General features: G+C 33.0%; 2 protein-coding genes across 4 annotated transcripts; both read left to right on the forward strand.

Moving 5' to 3' along the window:
* The first annotated feature begins 7,056 nt into the window (after positions 1–7,056).
* LOC8284464 (putative uncharacterized protein DDB_G0293878) lies at positions 7,057–9,984 on the forward strand. The gene has a single exon (XM_025156593.2). It carries the CDS (start codon positions 7,996–7,998, stop codon positions 9,667–9,669), a length of 1,674 nt encoding a protein of 557 aa, XP_025012361.1. The 5' UTR covers positions 7,057–7,995; the 3' UTR covers positions 9,670–9,984.
* Positions 9,985–12,449: 2,465 nt separating this feature from the next.
* Positions 12,450–17,236, forward strand: LOC8284465 (protein MLP1). 3 transcript variants are annotated; one of them, XM_048373440.1, is made up of 9 exons: positions 12,467–12,622; positions 13,322–13,459; positions 13,829–13,888; positions 13,965–14,067; positions 14,544–15,138; positions 15,758–15,893; positions 16,075–16,242; positions 16,329–16,438; positions 16,769–17,236. In XM_048373440.1, the coding sequence occupies exons 2-8, from the start codon at positions 13,388–13,390 to the stop codon at positions 16,383–16,385; spliced, it is 1,191 nt and encodes a 396-aa protein (XP_048229397.1). In that variant the 5' UTR covers positions 12,467–12,622; positions 13,322–13,387; the 3' UTR covers positions 16,386–16,438; positions 16,769–17,236. The 3 variants fall into 3 exon arrangements, with proteins under 3 accessions (XP_015572063.1, XP_048229397.1, XP_015572062.1); XM_015716576.3 differs by having other exon boundaries at positions 12,477–12,622; positions 16,763–17,236; XM_015716577.2 differs by lacking the exons at positions 16,329–16,438; positions 16,769–17,236 and having other exon boundaries at positions 12,450–12,622; positions 16,079–16,217.
* The last annotated feature ends 1,429 nt before the right edge of the window (positions 17,237–18,665 follow it).

Consider the following 18,665-nt stretch of genomic DNA (forward strand, 5'->3'; position numbering starts at 1 on the left):
TTACATTCTCATTTCAGCAAGAATCATTACAGCTCAAGTATTTCTTTTCCAAGTAATTTTAATACGTGTAGATCATCAAAGAAATCATGCAGCTGGTTTTCTCAGCATCTAGTGATGAAGACAAAATTTCCTACGTCAGAAACTGGATTCTGAACTGGACAATAACTAAAGATGACGGGTACCCATTTTTTCCCATGCTGATCTTTCCCATATCAAATCAGCACTTCTGTTGGCTTTTCAATCTTTATGTAAAACACGTTGGAGCCCCAAAACTAATTAAATTATTCTATCACAAGTATTCTTGTGTTCTTTTCTCAAAACTAGTGGCATTTTGACTCACTTCATTATGTTTTCTGTGACTAATCCTCTGTACATTTTTGAAAATTTTTGTATGATTTTGAACAAGCTTCTACTTTTCAAATGTGATCCCTCCATTTTTTTTCTAGTGACTCATGATGTAAAGCAATATCTTTAAAAAGAAGTTGTAATTTATAGGTAGTCAAAACAGCTGAAGTGGGAGTACACACTTCTTCATATGCAAGAAACAGTAGTGTGGAATATGTACCCTCAGCAGACATGAATGCTCTTTGTTTGACATATCATATGGAATTCAGTCTTTTCTACTCTTTTGGAAACCAACCACTGCAGTTTCTTTTGCTTACTAATGAGAAAGAGATGCTCTTTACTAATTTTAATTTCTTAATTTTTTCTTTTTTTAAATTAAGTGCACTTGTTTGCAAGTTGTGGGCATGGAATAGTGCAATTCCTATAGCATCTAGTAGTGCATTTTGAAGGAAAGTCCCAAGTCTAATGGCCATTCTTTCCATTGTTGAAGCTTTGTGATCTTTCTCTTTAACTAATGCAAAAGCAAGCCCAACATGTTTGACACTCTTTTGAATTGGAGAGATTAATTTCATCAAAGCTGGAGTGTACTATTAATTCTAAAGTCTAGTAGCTGATTATACTATTCCTTACAATATTAACCACCAGTTTTGTTGGCACATTTTCTGCATCTAGAGGAATTAATTCCTGTTGGAAAAAAATAAAATAAAAGCAACTAATTTGAATAATGCTCCACATTTTACCATTCAAACACTAGGCTGCCCATGAAATATATTTTCTTTCTATTTTCACTTAACTGGGTTCTAATCAGGACTCAATTGTAAAGACCTCACAGTTTCAGAGACTACTCAAATTCAATTACTTCAGAACACATTAATACTATTTAAAGATTCTCAGGTAGAGTCAGTATTAGCTAATCGTGTTAGTAATTGAGTTTTTATCTTCTTCAAACAGGGTGAAAAATTATTTACAGATGAACCAGGAAAGGCAATTTGGAATCGTGGAATCCACCAAGAGAGAAGGAGAGATCTTAAATTGACTTGGAAAGATTTTCAGAGTTCTTCTTTGTCCTTGAAGGTTTCTTCTAATTTTGCAAACTAAGTATGATGCTCTCATTGTTAAAAAGAACTGGCAGCTGGCGCCTTTATTATACTAATGCAAGGTATTATATATATATAATATATATATATTCTCAATCTAGATAGCTAGCATCTTCTCTTCTTCTTCTTTTTTTTTTTTATTGCTGTCAGAGCCACCTTGAAGGAGCACATCTCAGCATGCTTGTAAAATCCTTTTTGAATAATTTTATCGTACGAGTCATTTGTAGGAACCCAATTAGTCCACAGATGCACTTATCACAAAAAAATTGTGGCTAATGCTTTGTGGGTTCTCAACAGAAAATGGGCATGAACTACACTGATCTGATTAATTGAGTTCTACATTTTGTTAGAAAAGTAGGTGAGTGGAGCAGAAAATGAATTCTAATTACCAAATAGACTTACACCATGTTCTATACTATAGTTCTGTGCATAAATGTAAAAGGTGAAATGGATGATTAGAAAAATGTCAAGTGCTATGGATTTTAGTATAAAAATTGACCTCCATTGATGATAGTGAAAAATTAATAATGGTATTATTAAGTGGAAAGGAAAGCAACTATACATGTCATTGCATGGAGCCAATCTTTGATTCTATCAAACACCCACATGGCTTTGGATAAGGGATATGCAAATATATATATATATATGCATAACTCATACATATCTAGAAAAAAAAGAAAGAAAGAAAGAACCCAACAAATAAACAAAGGTAAGAGTGGTAGTGCTGGTGTGCTAACTCCAAACTACCTCTACCATCCAAAAAAAAACAAGCTTGGTAAGAATTGGGTCCCATAGTAACAGTCTAATTTTACATGAAATAATTATAATAAGTATTTATTAATTTTTTTCAATTTTTCATATCCACCCTTTTTGAGTATCCCCTAAGCATTGCTGGTGCAAACTTGCTCATCAGACACATGCAGCATTATTACTAGTATGAAGGTACACATGCACCTTTATGATTAGGGCATATAAATATTTAAAAAGAAAGTGTCACCATATGTTGTGGCTGCTTCATAAACATTCAAAAATATATAAAATTCATACATTAAAGGGTGATAGATCAAGAATTAAAGCTCTGTATACTAGCTACTCCTGCTTCTTACTCCCTCTTCATTTTTTTTTTTAATTTTTTTTTCATTTCATTATTATGAAGCTAAATGGTTAAATGACTTAAGCTACAAAAAGCAGTTGAGTAAGAATGCCCCAACCGCCAAGAATACTGCTAAGCATGATGTGATTAAAGCTAAATATGCTTATAACAGATGCAACTCTTTAATTATTCTTTTTTCTTTTTTTCTTTGTATATGCAATGAACCACTTATACATGTTGGTGAAAAACCCTAAATTAATCCATTAATTAAGCAAAATGAATATGTGTCTAAATGAGGCATGTTATCCAAGTAGCAAGTTTTAGCTTTTTAACTAAGGAATCCACTTTATTAGTTAATGTATAGGATTATATAATTTCATAACTTGGGCCAACATATATTATTTTATTTATAAATGATGTACTTAGTTCTTTAATCCCCCTACTTGCCATGGTGCATTTATATGTTTAATTTGAAAGGGCTTTAACTTTGGCTTTGATTTATACAAGGCAGCAAGCAAGTGAATATTAACATGTAAAAATATTCATTTAATTTTTATGATTTATTTATATATTTGACTCTCTCTCTCTCTCTCTCTCTCTCTCTCTCTCTCTCATTAATAATTATATCTAAATTATATTTGCTTTCTGGATAGAGAACATGTTGAACTATTAATTTCTCAGAATTGAGTATATGGTGTATGCATGTCACAACCTCTACATCTTAAAGAGGCAACTAATACTGGTAAAGGGTCATTTCAGTGCTACATAGAATAATATCAATATATTGCATACACGTAGAATAATTATAAAATTAAAAAATATGTATTCCTTTTTTATTATTATTTAAACATAAAATATTTAAAATATGAATCGTTCTTCAATGATTAAATGCAATACATCAAAAAATAAGTAACTATTAGCAATTATCTCTTCTTGATCGTCTCTTTTGCTCTAGCACAACTTTCTATAGTATGGTTCTTTCTGGTGACCCTCCAAAATATCATTAAGCCAGTTTTTCAATCAAAAGACTGCAAGTGTTGCAAGAATGTTGAAGATTTAAATCTTGGCTTCCCCTTTTCTTTAAAGAAAAATATCATTCAGAATTGCACAGACTTTTCTCTCTCATTTCATAGGTCATATAGTTTGACTTTTATTTTATTTTTTAGCCTTAAGGGTAAAGCATCTTACTACTCCATTTGTTAAATCGCATTGTCAAATTTCCAAGATTCAATGTCTTATCCATGGAATGAAGCAAAAGAAAATTCTTAAAGCAGTGCATTTGAAAAGCATAGACATAGAAGTGAAACATAAAATCCCTTGGGTGGTGACAAAGGAAGGAATGAAAGAAGAAGGGCAAAAAAAACATATAATAGCATAAAAGAATTAAAGAAGGGAGATTAAAATAGATGAAGTAAAAATAATGGAAAGGGCTAGAGAAGCAAGTTGGTCAAGATGTGGAGTAGGACTAACTAATAGTCCCACACCTTGTGTGGTGTTCAAAAGGGTTAGGTCATGGATGGTGATCAATAGAGAGAAGTTAGATTGAGCAAGCATAAAGGCAAAGTAGGGCATCTTATGTTAGTGTTGATACAAATGTTACAGGGCATGGAAGAGGCACAAGACATATAAAATATGTCTTTCCTTGTAAGGTGACATAGTTGTCCATTTGAGCATCACTTTTAGAGGAGAGGGCCAGCACTCTTCACTCTCAAGTGAAGTTTCTTTGGTGCATATAGCAAATTAGAGCCACTAGTATATGCCAAACAATCTTTATACTATTTCTATGCCTTGCCTTGCCTGCATATATATATATATACTAGTATTAATATGGATGCTTGTTTGTAACTTTTAGGTACAACATATCACACTCCAGTTGTTGGACACCTCCTTCTCAAACCAACCTTTCCTCTCCTCAAATTATTGAAATCATAAATATGAAAAATGAAAAACAAAAAATTTGAAAAGGTATTAGGCAATTGTTACCCATTATTAACCTGCCAAATTGATCTCATTCTTTTTATTTTTTTCTCGATCTAAAGCCATAAAGTGAAATTAAAATTAACTTTTCTTTTATTTATTATTAATAAATACTACCCACATCAGATTTCTTCACTGAGCTGAAATATTTTATTTTTATATCAATTATTATTATTTCTTTTCTATGTAAACTCTAATGCCTTCGAATTTTGAGTATTCTCAGAGTCATAAATTCTGCTGCCCAATTGGTGCAAAATGATGTTATCACTATCTTTTGGTGATTGCAGTAAGTAACATCTTAATGTTTAATTTCTTTCTCAAAGCTCTTGGATGCATATAATTATAACATTGCTCAACTAAGTTGTAAATAATACAGTAATTAACTTGAAACTAATGTCTTTCTATATTGTTAAACTTAATTAATTAAGTGTTAAGCTCCAAAAAATAATATGATGCTCCTTAAATACCAGCACATTAAACTAATATTGTTAGTCAGTAACCTGCCCTTCAATGATTTTGCTCTTTATAAAAGTGCTTCTTTTCTTTCAGAAAATCCGGTCTTAAAACAAAGCTAGAATCTTAATAACAATATAAATACTAATATACCTGAAGTTGTTAATCAATAATTGGCTAATAGCCCCTCTTTACATTATGCTTCACACACACCATACTCAACTGGCTATCATATACCAAAGATATATACAATGTGCATGCACATGTTCATTACAAATCTTTTTATGCAAACTAATTAAATAATTTGTTCTCTCTAATTATCACTTTTATGCACTAAACCAAACAAAATTAAAGAGGAAATGTATGTATATGTATTTATAAACAACTTACAGCTAAACAATGCAGTAAAGTGCCGGCAAGAAGGGCACAAAGAAAGGGGTTTCTAACAAAGAAGAAACATACATATGATTATTAATTTTTTTGTCTTAATTATTTTCTTTTTGATGCCCTAATAAGACATCAACACTGCGGTTTGTGCAAGGAAAGCCGGCTGTCCTTCTTCTTGATGGAGTGGTGGTCATCAAAGGCCGGCACTGCCACTCCTACACAGTTTGGCATCGCTGGCCAGCTTGTGACATTGTTAGTGAACATGAGCTAACTTCCCTAACTTTTTCTTTTGTGTGTGTGTGTGTGTGTGTGTTTTTTTTTTTTAAATTCAGGAAACACACCTGAAAATTGATAGCCCCCGCCAAGAAAGTTCCTGTACTGATTAACTAGCTACATGTTGTATCATGACATTGTAGATTCCTGCTTCTAAAATGTGTTAGCTAATGCCCCCACTTGCTTTTCCAAGTGACTTGTTGAAATTTATTTAGATTTATTTAGTATTTGTTCATATAGTTCAATGGTCCGATGTCTTCATTAAATTATAAAAAATTCAGACTGAATGAAAACTAAATTTATTATAAAGTATATAGCCTAAATACTGTTTTTATTTGCCGAATTATAAAAACAAATTTCAAAATTCAGAAAAGGAAAAGGTTACAATTTCAACATCCACACCCAACATTTTTCACCATGGGTTACATTCCTATCAAGGAATGTTAATTGCATAGAAATTGTCGATATATATATATATATATATATATATATATATAAGAAAAGGGGTAAAGCTAGAAAATTTGCAATGCAAAAGGACCTCTTTAATTAAACCAAAGGATTTAATTAAATGACTGTAATGTCCTATTCAAGGGATAATAATTGGCCCAGAAATCAAATATATAAAAAAAATTCCAACCCATGCTAAGCATTTAGCAGGACCATTTTTGGCTAGGCTTATTAGGCCAATTAAGTACTTCTTTAACTATATTGATTCCTTATTGATCTAAAGATGCCATTGAAATTAAGAGATATTAATTGATTAAACAAATGGGGCTTAGTATGGTACAAAGAGGAGTCTTAGTGTTATAATGAAACACTGAGATGGATACAAATTTGCCAGGTATATTTGCACTTGCACCACCACCATTACAAAGCTTGATTTGATGACTTGCAGGCTGCTTTTACTTGTCAATGATCCTATGCATCAACAAAGTACTCACTCCAGCAGATTCTTCCAAACTACTCTCCTTGGAGTGATAATCATCCAAATAAATATGATATTTCTAATTTTTTTTTTCTTTTCAAATAAAGCTATTGGATTTTGAATTTTGGTCGAGTCAAATAATCTATTTTATGTTTCTAAATTTTATAATAAATGACAAATATTAAATCATCAAAGCTTTTTATTTTAAAACGAATCATCCATATTAATTTTTTTATATAATTTTATTTCGTAAAACTTGTTCCCCATAGATTAATCTAAAAATCTTGATTTCCTAATTACCCTTTTATCACAAACATAAAATCCAATGAACAAAAAAGAAAAGTACACTTACAATCTATCAAATGCAAGCAATTGGATTAGAGAAGGAGTACTATTATTTCCACAAAAGAACAATACAAATGAAGAGTTAACTTGAGGAATTGTACAGAGAATATTAACCATAACTACCAAGGGAGAAAGAGAAAACCTAAAACCAAAAGAGAAAGTCCAAAAGAATAACGGGCGGAGGGTGGAACAATTTCACTTGGTATGTGAGTGAGTGCGGGAGGAGCTATTCCTTCATTCCTTGATAGCAAGACAAAGGAAGGAATAGTTAGGGGGAGAGAGAGAGAGGGTGGGGCAGTTAGTTGTGTAAGTAGGTCCTTTTTTGAGCTGCTCAAGTGGACAAAGCTTGGCCCTTTGATTTTTAATTTCATGGTGGCGTATGATTCTCAAGTTTTTTTGAGTACACGTGCTCTCTCTCTTTCTCTTTCTCTTTCTCTTTACCTCTTTTTTATCTTTGCTTCCATGCATGGATTTCTCCTCCTAAATATAGTGAACTTGTAGTTGTGGATTGAGAGAGAGAGAGAGAGAGAGAGAGAGAGAGAGAGAGAGAGAGAAAACAAAGAAAGAGTCACTTGGTCTTTCACACACACACACAGACTCTCTCTCTCTTTTAGCATTTCTTCTTTGGCTTTGTTCATTGCCATCATTAACAACAAAGGCAACAACCCCACTTCTCTCCCTCCCCTTAGTTTTTTCATCTTTTTTAGTTTTTAACTTTCTTGAAAATTTCAACTACCCAAGAAGCTAAATAAGCTGCTTATAGTAGGCATTCACTACTAGGCTTCTCTGTTTTATCTCCTTTCCTTTTTTGTAGATCTGGATCCCTTTCTTTCTTTCTTTCTTTATCTTGAATTCTGTGAAATCTTTAATGGTCGTTGTCTAATCAGTTCATCAGAATGATCTGACACAATTTTCTTTCTGGATTTAAACTTTTTCCTTGTTTTCTTTGATCTGGGTCCTCTGTTTCATTACCATTTTCGGTCTTTGCTGTTGAAGTGTAAGTCAAGCATTGTTTTAAAGTTCTTTGATCGGATTCTAAGGCTTCCCATTTGCTTCCTTGATCTGTTACTTGAATTCTGTGATTTCAAAGAGAAAGTTCCATGGAAGAAGAACAAGAATTGAAACAACATGTATGCAAGTTCTGCAGCAAGAGCTTCTCTTGTGGTAGATCATTGGGTGGTCACATGAGGTCTCATATGATTAATGACATTTCAGCTCAAGCTGATGGTACTAAACTCACCAAGAAAAAGCTTCCTTCTCTCACCAACTACAACAATAATGGAGCTGATAACAACAACAAGAACAATAATACAACAACTATTAGCGCTGATATTACTGGTTATGGCCTTAGAGAGAATCCAAAGAAAACCTGGAGAATTGTTGCTGATCATCATTCCAGTGAAGATACTTCACTTGTTGACAAATCTTGCAAAGAGTGTGGCAGAGTATTTCAATCTTGGAAAGCTTTGTTTGGTCACATGAAGTGTCACCCATCACTAGAGAAAGAAAAAGTTAAAGCATCGAACATCAATAATAGCCTTGAAGAGGAGCAGCAAGATTCTTGGACTAGTGCTAATAATCAGAAGCTGGTTATGGATAGCCAATCTGACAATGAAACTGCTGCTCCTAATCGAAGGAAGAGATCAAAAAGGCGAACAAGGTACATGGGCGGTACTGCAAATTCTTCTTCTTTGTCTTTTGCTAATAATATTAATGCTTCCTCTTCTGTCTCTGAGATTGATCAACAAGAACAAGAAGAGGTTGCTATGTGTTTGATGATGCTTTCTAGAGATGTTGGTCAGTGGGGTAGTGGCTTGAATTCTGTTGCTGAATCTTCTGATAACAGTTCTGTTTTTCTTGAAAATAACAATCTTGTTAGTTCTAGAAATGAAGTTAAGGCTTCTGTTTGTAATGGAACTGAGACCCTGAAAGTGAAAAATTTTGGTGACAAAAAGAATGGCAAATTGGAAGATGATGATCTCAGAGTTGAAAGCAGAAAATCAGAATTCTCTGTTTCTGGGATTTCAAGAAAGGGATTTACCAAGAATGATAAAGTCAAGAAATCTCCGGCTGATGATGAACGTGCAGCTGAGAATTCAGCAGTTGAATTGGGCAAGAATCTGAGTAAAGAAACTGACATGATTTCCAGTAAGCGCAACTCAAACAAGAGAAAGTACGATGATTCTTTCCATCCTGAACTGAAGTCAGATTACCTAAAGAATTCTGACAGAAGCAGCAGATTTGAGTGTACTACTTGCAACAAGGTGTTCCATTCATACCAAGCTTTAGGAGGGCATAGAGCTAGCCACAAAAAGACTAAAGGTTGTTTTGCGTCAAGAAGTGACAGCAACGAGAACAGCATTGAAACTGAACTATCTCCTGACCCAACAGCAGATAGTAAGCTCATAATCAAGTCCATCAAAAATGAAATATCTGTCGATCAATTGGCCATAGAACGTGACAACAAAGCTGAGACAAGTTATGGAGCAAAAAAGAGCAAAGGACACGAGTGTCCAGTTTGTTTCAAGGTGTTCCCATCAGGACAAGCATTGGGTGGTCACAAGAGGTCTCATTTACTAGCAGGAACCGATCAGGGAAAAAATGATCGCAGCATATCAGTCCAAGAATCAATGCCACCACCCATTAGAGACTTCCTCGATCTCAATCTTCCTGCTCCTGCAGAAGAAGAGAGCAATGGACTTGTGGGATTCAATCCATGGTGGATTACAAGCAACCACAAGCACGAACAACTTGTGGGTTTGATTTCTAACTGAGCTCAGTTCATCCAACCTTGGCCATGGTTTTAAAAATAAACAACAAAAATTCAAAGAGTGTACAGATTCATTCATTCTTTTACAGATTCAAGAATTAGCCTGAGGCCTACTTTCACATTCCGTCCTTTACAAAACCAATGTTAACTCTTCCTTTTTAATCACTTTTCTTTTCCTACATGTTATTTCTCTTTTTTATATAGTTGCAAAAGAAATTACAACACTGTAATTGAATTCCCATGTTTAATTGCTTAATTAAACTTGAAGTGTACTTTCTTGATGAAAACTATTATTATCATTATCATTATCATTGGGGGTAATTATTTTTTCTTTGCATCAAAGAGAAAATGAGTGAGGTGTTGAAATTCTAGATGGGGGTGAGAAGATAAAGAGGCAATTCTTTTCTTTTATTTTATTTTTATTATAAGGAACACAAGGATAGCATGTGAGCTCAAAGGTGGTTGTTTAGTCACCTACCATAAAACATGACAACCCATCTTACTCTTACTTCTCCTCTCACTTTCTCATACCATAGCAGCAGCTAATTTAATCTTTACTACTTGTACTGATGTTTTATATATCTATACATTTAATGGCAAATATTAAGTAGAAAGGTTCATTTTTTATTTATATATTAATGGGACCACACTTCTTCTGCTAGTTATTGATGTGGTTTTGATTAGTTCAGCAACTTACAAAAGAAAAAGATTACTAGTACAAAAGTTTCAAGAACACAAAAAAGAAAAACCAGAATCCTAATCCAACCGATCCAACAAACAGTTGGAGAGGAACCCATAAAAACTATAGCCAGGAATCGTCCGAGTCCTTGTTTCATGCTGAAACGGCACAGTTAATATCTCTCTGTTTAAGCACTCAAAATTAGTGAGCAAATCCTTAAACATTAATTCTTTTGGGCGGCAAACTGCTAATCGTATGTCGACTCCTGTAAAAGGGATATTGAATTAATTATGATTTGCTTTTCATATTAAATTACTCATGACTTTACTTTTTAATTTTACACTTAAATTCCCCTTTTTAATTTATAATAACTGATAAACTGTAAAAATAAAATAATTTTTATTTCTTTATTTGCTATTCCGTCAAATGAAAAAGTGACTTTATTATTTCTTTTTAATTGAATTAACTAAAAATTAACAGAAAATGGATTATTAGAGACTGTGATATTAAAAAGTAAAGTCCTAGTTAAATAGTGTGGTAAGTCTTAAGAGATAAATTATAATAATTTTTAAAAAATAAATTAGATAAATTACCAGAAATATAAGCTTTTATTATTTTCATGGTTAGACTAAGAATTTCTCTAGTTTAATAGTTGATATCTACGGTTGCGATTCTCATAACTCTTTGAATTTAATATTTTTGTTTTCAGTGGGCTAAAAAGAATAGAGATTGAAGTACATTTAGCAACTAGTTTTAGTTGCTTGGAATTTTGGAGAGATAATTTTAATTATAAATTTTAATTTAATTATATTTTAATTTAGTTAATTTGTAAATAAAAAATTTGACACGTAATAAAAATATAATTAAGAGAGAGAATTATGAATAACATGTTAATAAATTGGTATAGTAACTAAATAGTAATTAAAATTAAATTATTAGAAATTTTAAAATGAGATTAGATATAAAAATTAGTAATACTTATTATTTTGAATTTAAAATTCCAACGAAGCATAGAAATTGGACACTTGTATAAGTAATACCCTAATTCATAAAAATTCTAGATTTTGTTTTATTCTTGATTTCAGTTTACTTTTGGGCTTTTACAGATCTAAGCAAAGAAAAAAGCTGCCGCCTTGGCCACGTCATTTGAGTCAACTTTAATAGGAAGTCAACTAGTTGTTGATGGTAGTATGGCTAAATTTGTTCCATAGCTCAATCAGAGGAGAAATTCTTATATACATTCTGTTTATTAAATTATTTATAATAGAAATAAATATGTGTCGGTTTCTATTAAGTAAAATACAATTATAATTACTGATTTTAATAAAAAATAATATTCGATTTATTTATATTAGCTTTATTTATGAACCGCGGAATAAAATAAATTTATATTAAATTTTTTTCAAATAAAATAATTTTATATAAAAATATTGATGTAAAATAGTATTTATATAAAGTAGGAAGGAGTAAGTATTGCCTATAGAGTTGTGTTTAGGCATAAATGTATTTTATTAACTTGGAAAAATGACTTTGCAAATTGTATTTATTAATTTTCATATAATTTAATTTTGTTTTATCTCAAATACCTAACCCAATTAAGGTTGAGGAAGTGAGCTATCTGTATAATTAAGAATTGGCATTATTGAGAATTGCTGTAATTGAGCTTCAAGAGTTGACTTTCTCTTTTTCTTATACAACAATACCACACCACAACAAATCCTATGATAACTTAATTTTGTGAACTAAAAACAAAAGTCAATTCACTTTCAAGTTATTTTTTTCTTTAATATATATTTTATGGCGTGCAATATAATATAAAGCAGTTATTTTCTTATATTTACAATAAAAGTAATAATTTTTTATTAATATCGGTACGTATATTTAAGTTTGAAATTTTTACAATGAAAGTAAATGCAAATAGTTCACCTCAAATTTTATTGTTTTTTTAAAAGAAGAGTTATAAACAAGAGTATGAGAAAAAAGAAAAGAAAATACCAAAATGATTAAGCACTTTTCAGAATTTATTAAACATTAAAATTGATCCTTCTTTACTCGCATTCAATATAGGAGCTGGATTGAGTTCGAACCGATGATAATTAAAAGAAAGGCCCATTGATATTTGGGCCGTACCCGAACCCGTTGCCATCTAACTTCACTCCCATTATTAGCATTCAAAATACGAAATTTAGCAAAGAAACATTGGATTGATCACAGTTCTCAAAGCTCTCGACTTGAACAGTTGAAGCTCTCTGATTCTTTTATCCTTCGCTTTTCCCGGGTAAGTTTTGATATGGGTATTTTACTTTTATTTGGGTTTTTAAAGAATATGCTCTGAAAATGAAGCTTTATTTGAAATTTTATGTAGAAACAGAAGATACTTAGCTTAGGATTGTTGTAAGATATAGAATCTGTTTGATATAGTTATTTTGCTCTTGTAAAGTTGCCTTCTTTTATTTATTTTTTCTTTCTCCAGTGATCGTATATTTGTTTTTCTATCTGTTCACTCTTAATGATATAGAGAATACAAATAGCCATTAACCAACATTTCCTTTTTGTTTGCTAATTGTTTTTTGTTCAGTTTTTGACTCCTAGTACTAATTGATTTTAGAGTAGTACATGTGAACAATTAAGTGCATTTTTCATATATTAGAAGCATTTGGAGTAATAGGCGTATATCATATGTGTAAGTTCTTTAATGGATGTCTATGACACATAACATTTCCCCATTTTAGCTTTTGATTTTATCAGAATCCAGAACGAGAGTCACTGTTTATCTAGCTTTCTAATGGGTATGTCCACATGTAGAAAAAATTTATAAAAAAGGTTAATTTTTTTAACACTTGAGAAGGTAAAGAAAAAAATTTCTATCTTCTTCTTCAAATGTTCCAATTTTCATGCACGTCCTAGTGATATCTATAAATTTCGTGTTAATTTGGTACTTCTATGTAATCTAACCTTCCATCATTTTCTTTGACAGATTCTTATGCTTTTCAGAGCAATATAGACATCTTTTCATTTTCTGTAACGAGTTTTTCTTGGTAAAATGTCGAGTAGCTCCGGTGACAGCACTTTAGATGTAGAGGAACTTTTGCAGATTGGGACGAGATGCAAAGAGGTATGCTTCATATCATTATGCTTTCTGTTATAAGGTGTTATGCGTTCCTTGTGGCCTTAAACACCAAACTGTTGGTGGTGTATATGGCAATTTGTCTGTTAATCTACTTCGACATCAACAATTTGATATTATTACTTACCTTCAGCAATGTACCATCATATTCTTTTTAAACTACTGAAGCCTGGTTTGGTATTACTACCTCAAATCTTGCAAATGAGTTTATCAGTACTTGGAGCTATTTTATTCAATTATCTAAATGCTTAAATGATCAATTTGCTATTTTCTTGTAAGTGATTGCTGTTTTCTAGACAGTAAAAGGTTTCAGACTTTCAGTTATTCCTTTCTCATTTATTTTGTTTCTGTCCGCAGCTAAGAAAAGAAAAAGACATGTTGCGAGAATCTCAATCGCAGAGTTTCGAACTAATTAGGGTAATGTTTACATCTGCTATTAGCATCATTTCCTTCATGTAAACATTATATAACTATCAGACTTTGTCTAATGCAGAGGTTAGAACTACATGTTAAATCATTATCAGAAGCTCATTCTGAAGACAGAAAGCACATTCAGAAGTTGGAAAGAGAGTTATTGAACTGCTCCCAAGAGATAGGTACTGATCCTTTCTTTTTGTTATAATTTCGTATTAACACAGCTTTTACTTGTATTTGTAGTTTTGTGATTAAGATATTAAATTGATGCACTATTTCTTATATTCCCAATAGATTAAAGTTTAATTTAGGGATCATATGTAGAGAACTTTGCGAGAATGTTTACTGTTGAAACTATCTGAATATTTTTATTAGTTAATGATAAGGCAAGTTGTCACCAATGAATTCTTTTGTCTGAAGTTTATGCATATGATATTTATTACTACAGTTGTATAGCAGAGATGTTTTAAAAAGGGTTGTTTGTCTTCTTTTCCTTTTTCTTTTCTTTCCCTGTAATAGGCAAATAGGGTTGTCACAACACTCAATCAGAAATTTTATTCTATATGCACAGTAATGATTGACAATATGCTGCACTCCGTCCATGTTTGATTCCTTGATTATTCAGTCTGGATTAGCAAGATCATCACTTTCCTCACAGATTACCTGCAGGATCAACTAAATGCAAGGAATGCTGAGGTTTACAGCTTGGGGGAGCATGTTCACGAGCTTGAGTTAAAACTGGTAGACATGGATGATTTACTGGTGAAGATTTCTCAGTTACAGGAGGAACTGAGGAAGTCTGATTCAGAATGCTTCTTGTTGATACAAGAATTGGAGCGCAAAGAAGTAGAGCTGCAAAAATCAGTTTCATTTATCGAAAAACTGGAGGAGTCTGTGGCTTCTTTTACCCTAGATTCTCAATGTGAAATAGAGAGCATGAAGCTTGATGTAATGGCTTTAGAGCAAGCATGCTGTGAATCTAAAAAGAAACAGGAAGAAACCACAATGGAAAAGGATACGATGGATGGGTTGGTCCAGGAACTAAAGAATCAGGTTTATGATGCAGAAGAAATTATACAATGCTTAGAGAAGGAGAATAAAGAACTAAGAGTCAAGCTTGCTACATCAGAAATGAATGGAAGAATATTTATTCAAAAGATTGAGGAATGGATGGAAAACCAGGACAATTTATTGCTTAGTACTCAGCCATACTCAAGTGAACTGGAGAAAGAAAATATGTCTAAAGAAATGAGGTACTATTTCTTCAGTTCCAATTAAAAGTTCTTGTGATTAGCCAGTCATATTATTTATTTGTGCAATAATGGCGAAAGGGAAAGCTGCTATTGCGCCCATGCCCCTGGGTGGTGTGGTTTTGCTTGGGCATATGGCCCTATCTATTTCTTTCTCACTTTTTATCTGCAAATAAATATTTTTTTCGTTGAACCCTTGGGTGTATCTCTATTATGTAATGAATTGGGCTTTTTTTTCTTTATTTTGTGCATGTACATTTATACAATTCCAGGGTAAGATATTGGTAAGATAAACTTAAAAAAAAAAAAAAAGTCAAGAAGATAAGGATGGATGTCTGAAATTAATAGATGCCAAGTTAGAAGGGTGATACTAAGTGCCAGCAAAAGCACTCCAGATGAAAAAAGCTGCCCAATTTTTAGCAATGCCATCTGCTGATCTCTTGGCTACTTTCCTTGACTAGTTCTGTTCATGCATAGACACCAAAACTTTATATATTATTGTATCCTTTAACTTAGTTTCATCAATTGTGAGAAGTTGCTACTTTAGTTTCAATCAAGGTTCCTTTTGTTTTGAGTAACTGCATCTTTAATTTCGTGTAATCTTTTAATGATATTTCTGAAGCGCTTGTGGAGAGGTCCTTGGTCTACTCTTTTCAAAGCTGGCAATAGTATTGGCACCAGAATCAGATTTGAAAAAGCAGATGAAGAGATTGTCACACAAGATAAGGGAATATGAAGTTCTTATGAATCAGCTTAAGGTATAAATCAGAACCTATGAAAATTTATGATTGCCTGGGCTGGGAGTCTGGGTCAGTGTTAATGAAATTGGTAAACTGAATTTTAAGTCTGATTTTGACAGGATGGATATGGGTCCTTCAGAGTGTTGGATTTTTATAGCCTCACATGATTTATTGAGGTTAACATATGAACTTTTTGTAGGAAGATTTAAGAGAAGAAAAGTTAAAGGCAAAGGAAGAAGCTGAGGACCTGGCACAGGAAATGGCTGAGCTGAGGCACCAAATGACAGGTTTGCTTGAAGAAGAGTGCAAACGCCGTGCGTGCATTGAGCAAGCTTCATTACAGAGAATAGCTGAATTAGAGGCACAGGTAATAATATTTTGATTTGAATTCTTTCTGTTGCTTCAGCATGATCACTTAAATTCTAAAAATGTTTGGTTGTCTTTGTCAACAAGATCCAAAAAGAACAGAGGAAGCCTTCTTTTGCCATCAGGACGCTCCATGAAGCTTAGGAATTTGCTGCATCTAGAAGTATTAGGATCCATAATTACAAATTGTGCTCAAGGTGTGCATCTTTCTACTTTGTCGTCTTATTCCTCATTTGCTAAATGCTTTAAAGTTCCAACATCTAAGATGCTGTTGTGCATAGCTAGCACGTAAGTGCTGTATTCAAAATAAATTCTTTTAGGTGCCATTATTCATATGGTCACCGTGATAGCAAAATGTCTTGTTTAGTGCTTCAAAGAACAAAATCACTGAAGTCTGACCAAGCTCAAAACCATAAACCAGCTAAGCTGTTAGATATTGTTTCGGCTTTATGTATTTCCTTAAGCTATATAAGAGCATTAAACTAAATTTTTGCACTAAATATGTTAATGTGAATTTTCAGCTGCAGACAGATTGACAGTTTACAATTCAATATACTTTTATACAAGAGAGAGATCTTATGTTCCAGCAGATGGCAACATGTCAGATAGGCTGGCCACTCTGATCACACAGTAAGGAGGACACCACATTGATAATGAACATTACGAGCCAAACTTGAACTTATATCTGGTAGTGCCACCACATATGCCAAGGCAACATCACATACTAATGATTGGCTACAAGTGGTATACATGCTCTTTATTTTTTCTTTTTTTGGGTGACCACATGCTCCTGGGTTACCATGTATGTTGTAAAGCATTCTGAAAGAAATTGCTATTCATTTGGATGGAACACAATTTGGGTGACTATTTCATGTGGAAGAAATTCGTGTATAGAAAAGCCAGTTGTATGTGTTTTTCACTGTTTTCTTGACCCAATTGTATAATCATTCCATTATTTATTTGTGAAATGCATCTCGTTGACTTCGGTTTTATTATGAAGAAATCTTTTGCTTTCTTTGCGATCTCTGCTGCAAAGTAACTTTGACAGTGGATATAAGTCTCTAAATTCTGAGAAAAGCTTGTAGTTTTCAAGAGCCCATTTAGAAACTACAAACAAACAAACCCGGCAGTTGAGCAAGTTTCAAGATCTGTTTAAAGAGAAGCTGAGAGCTGCTATCGACCAGCAGGTAAGGTGACGGTCAATTTATTGTTGGAACATTCATTAGCCTTTTAGGCTGAAAAATCAACAGTGCGAGTGAGAAATTCTGGTTTTTTGGGTGGTGGGAGTGTCGGAGTATGACTGCTCAACCCGACAACCATCAAATAAAGTGTTTGCTGGTCATTCGGATCCTTTTGAACACACAGCAGCCCCACATGTATGCACTTCTCTGCTCAGCATTTACCTACCATTGATGTATCTGTTAACTCTGCCTCTTTGTCCTCTCTCCACAGCTCTCATGATATTGTAAACCAGGAACTTCATTCACAGTTCCTGATGAATAAAAGGAGAGATATGATCAGGTTTAGACTTACCCAAGTAAGTAGGGTGAAAGAAAGTCTGCTGCTGTGGAAGCTTGTCTTCCTCCTTTCACGTACTATCTCCAACAAGAACACCCCAAAGCTGAACAAATATGATTTCTCCGAGAATTCTTCAGAAAATGCATATTCAGGAGACAGGTAGCCACTGGAACAACAGCAAGCAACGAGTCGTGGTAAAGTTACACCATGGTGTAGTGAATTAAGGTTCAAAAATAGAATCTACCAAAAAGAACCGTCGTCCAAACTTCAATTCCGTATGAACTCATATACAAACGTCTTTTCTTCCTTTTCAACGCAGCAACCCAAGAGACTAACGAGATATTTATGTTGAAAATTGGCGATAAACTTCATCTCATTCGCGAACTCCTTAGCGCTTGTCCAGATTTTCTTGAAAGCTTTTCGATAGCTGCAGCTTGTACAGCTTTTCTTGAAAGCTTTTTACGAGGTCAGCTATATATTTGATCAGATAGTCGCTATTGAACCAGTGATTTTAACCTTCGGAGCGTTTGTTACGTGCAGAATGACACTTAGGCTGTCACAACAGAAAATTTTTTTTGTTCAAAGCTTTGTTACCAAGATAGCAATTTTCTTACCTATATGATGCATGAGAATTATGGAAAACTTTTGCCTAGGCTTAGTCTTTGTTCCACCTATCTACCAAATTGGTAGATAACTGTCACTTATTTATTAATTTTAAATAATAGAGTATGTGTCAATCATCCAACATTAAAATGTAAAACACTCTTATATATATATGTTACTTTTCTATTTATTGTGTTCGATGCACCAAACTTAAAAATTATTTGGTACTTAAGCTAGTTGTTTGCATTTGCATGAGTTAAGTAAGGTTACTTTTGATTTAGCCAATCCATGTTGAGTCTAGCC

This window comes from Ricinus communis, chromosome 4 (genome assembly GCF_019578655.1).
Source record: "Ricinus communis isolate WT05 ecotype wild-type chromosome 4, ASM1957865v1, whole genome shotgun sequence".
Lineage (NCBI taxonomy): Eukaryota > Viridiplantae > Streptophyta > Magnoliopsida > Malpighiales > Euphorbiaceae > Ricinus > Ricinus communis.